This window comes from Phaeoacremonium minimum (assembly GCF_000392275.1).
Source record: "Phaeoacremonium minimum UCRPA7 unplaced genomic scaffold PA7_03_scaffold_102, whole genome shotgun sequence".
NCBI classification, from domain to species: Eukaryota; Fungi; Ascomycota; class Sordariomycetes; order Togniniales; family Togniniaceae; genus Phaeoacremonium; species Phaeoacremonium minimum.
In genome coordinates, this window is record NW_006921009.1 from 1 (window position 1) to 1,326 (window position 1,326).

Genomic DNA, 1,326 nt, shown 5'->3' on the forward strand with positions numbered 1-1,326 from the left:
CCCTTCCCAAATTCGCCCACCACTCTCTTCCCTGCCGAGCTCTCGCTGACCACTTGTCCCCCTCTCACAGATCCTCTTCTTCGAGGACCAGAACGTCGTCAACGGCATGCAGGAGAAGTTCCCCCTGTACTCTGACAAGTTCCCCATCTGGGCGATGCAGTCCGACGCCATGCTGCAGTTCACCCTGTGGACCGCCCTCGAGGCCGAGGGCCTGGGCGCCAACCTGCAGCACTACAACCCCCTGATCGACTCGCGCGTCGCCTCCGAGTGGAAGATCCCCGACAACTGGAAGCTCAACGCCCAGCTCGTCTTTGGCGGCAAGACGGGCGAGGCCGGCCCCAAGGACTTCCTGCCCATCGAGGAGCGCCTCAAGGTCTTTGGCGCTTAGATTGGCGGGCTTTTTGGAGCAGAGGGAATTATGGGGTATGAAAGCAAGTTTTGACAAGAAACTTGAAGAAGGACACAATCTGCCACGCGGATATAGAGTTTTAGAAGTAGACTCTTGTGATATCTTGGATTGAAATGAGCGATAAACTGTTTGCGCTTGCTTTGCACATGGAACAAAGTTCAAGATACCGGTTTCTAGATAGAAAAGAAACTTCATGAAATGTCAATTGTTTCAGTATTATCATGGGAGTGAATTGCATACTAGAGATGCCAAGGGGGAAAAAAGAGCAACCAAAAATATGCTCTGATTCAGAGCGCATAGGGTATATCCTCCAAAACCATCTCAAAACAGAACGCCAATGATCATGTCAAGACATAAAGGGGACGACAAGCTTCAGCCGCCGTGTTGTGGTACTGTCACATGTTCGTAACACACATTTCGATGTTCAAAGGCTCGCTGCAGGCTCGTATCGCGGCAGATCGATTTCCGCCTCTCTCTTGCTCGGCTGCACCTTCTTGCGCAGCTCGATCGCCTTGATGCGGAACTGCACCTCGGCCATCATCTTGTCCAGCCGCTCCCTCTCCTCCTTGAGCTCCTCTTCCTCGTCGTGTGCAGCATCACCACCACCACCACCACCACCACCACCACTGACAGCGCCCTTCTCCAACCTCTCCTTCTCCGCGCCGAGCTGCCCCAGCGCAACCTCCAGGTCCGCCTGCTCGCCCTCGTACCGCCGCAGCCGCACCGCCTCCTCCTCGCAGAAGAACAGCACGCGCACCAGCGCCTTGACCGCCGGCACGCTGAGCACTCTCACCTGGTGCGTCAGGCGCGGGCCGATCCGGGTCGTGACCGGCTCGTGCGTGCGCGGCGCCAGCACGCCCGCCCTGGCGAGCGCCCTGACCACGGCGTCGGCGTCGCGCCGGGCGTCGCACACGCCC

At 57.8% G+C, this 1,326-nt stretch overlaps 1 protein-coding gene across 1 annotated transcript; it reads left to right on the forward strand.

The window, feature by feature from the left end:
• Positions 1-106: 106 nt before the first annotated feature.
• UCRPA7_1419 (putative nitroreductase family protein) lies at positions 107-388 on the forward strand (the record flags this gene model as incomplete). The annotated part of the gene is made up of 1 exon (XM_007914000.1): positions 107-388. One exon carries the CDS (start codon positions 107-109, stop codon positions 386-388), a length of 282 nt encoding a protein of 93 aa, XP_007912191.1.
• Between the last annotated feature and the right edge of the window lie 938 nt (positions 389-1,326).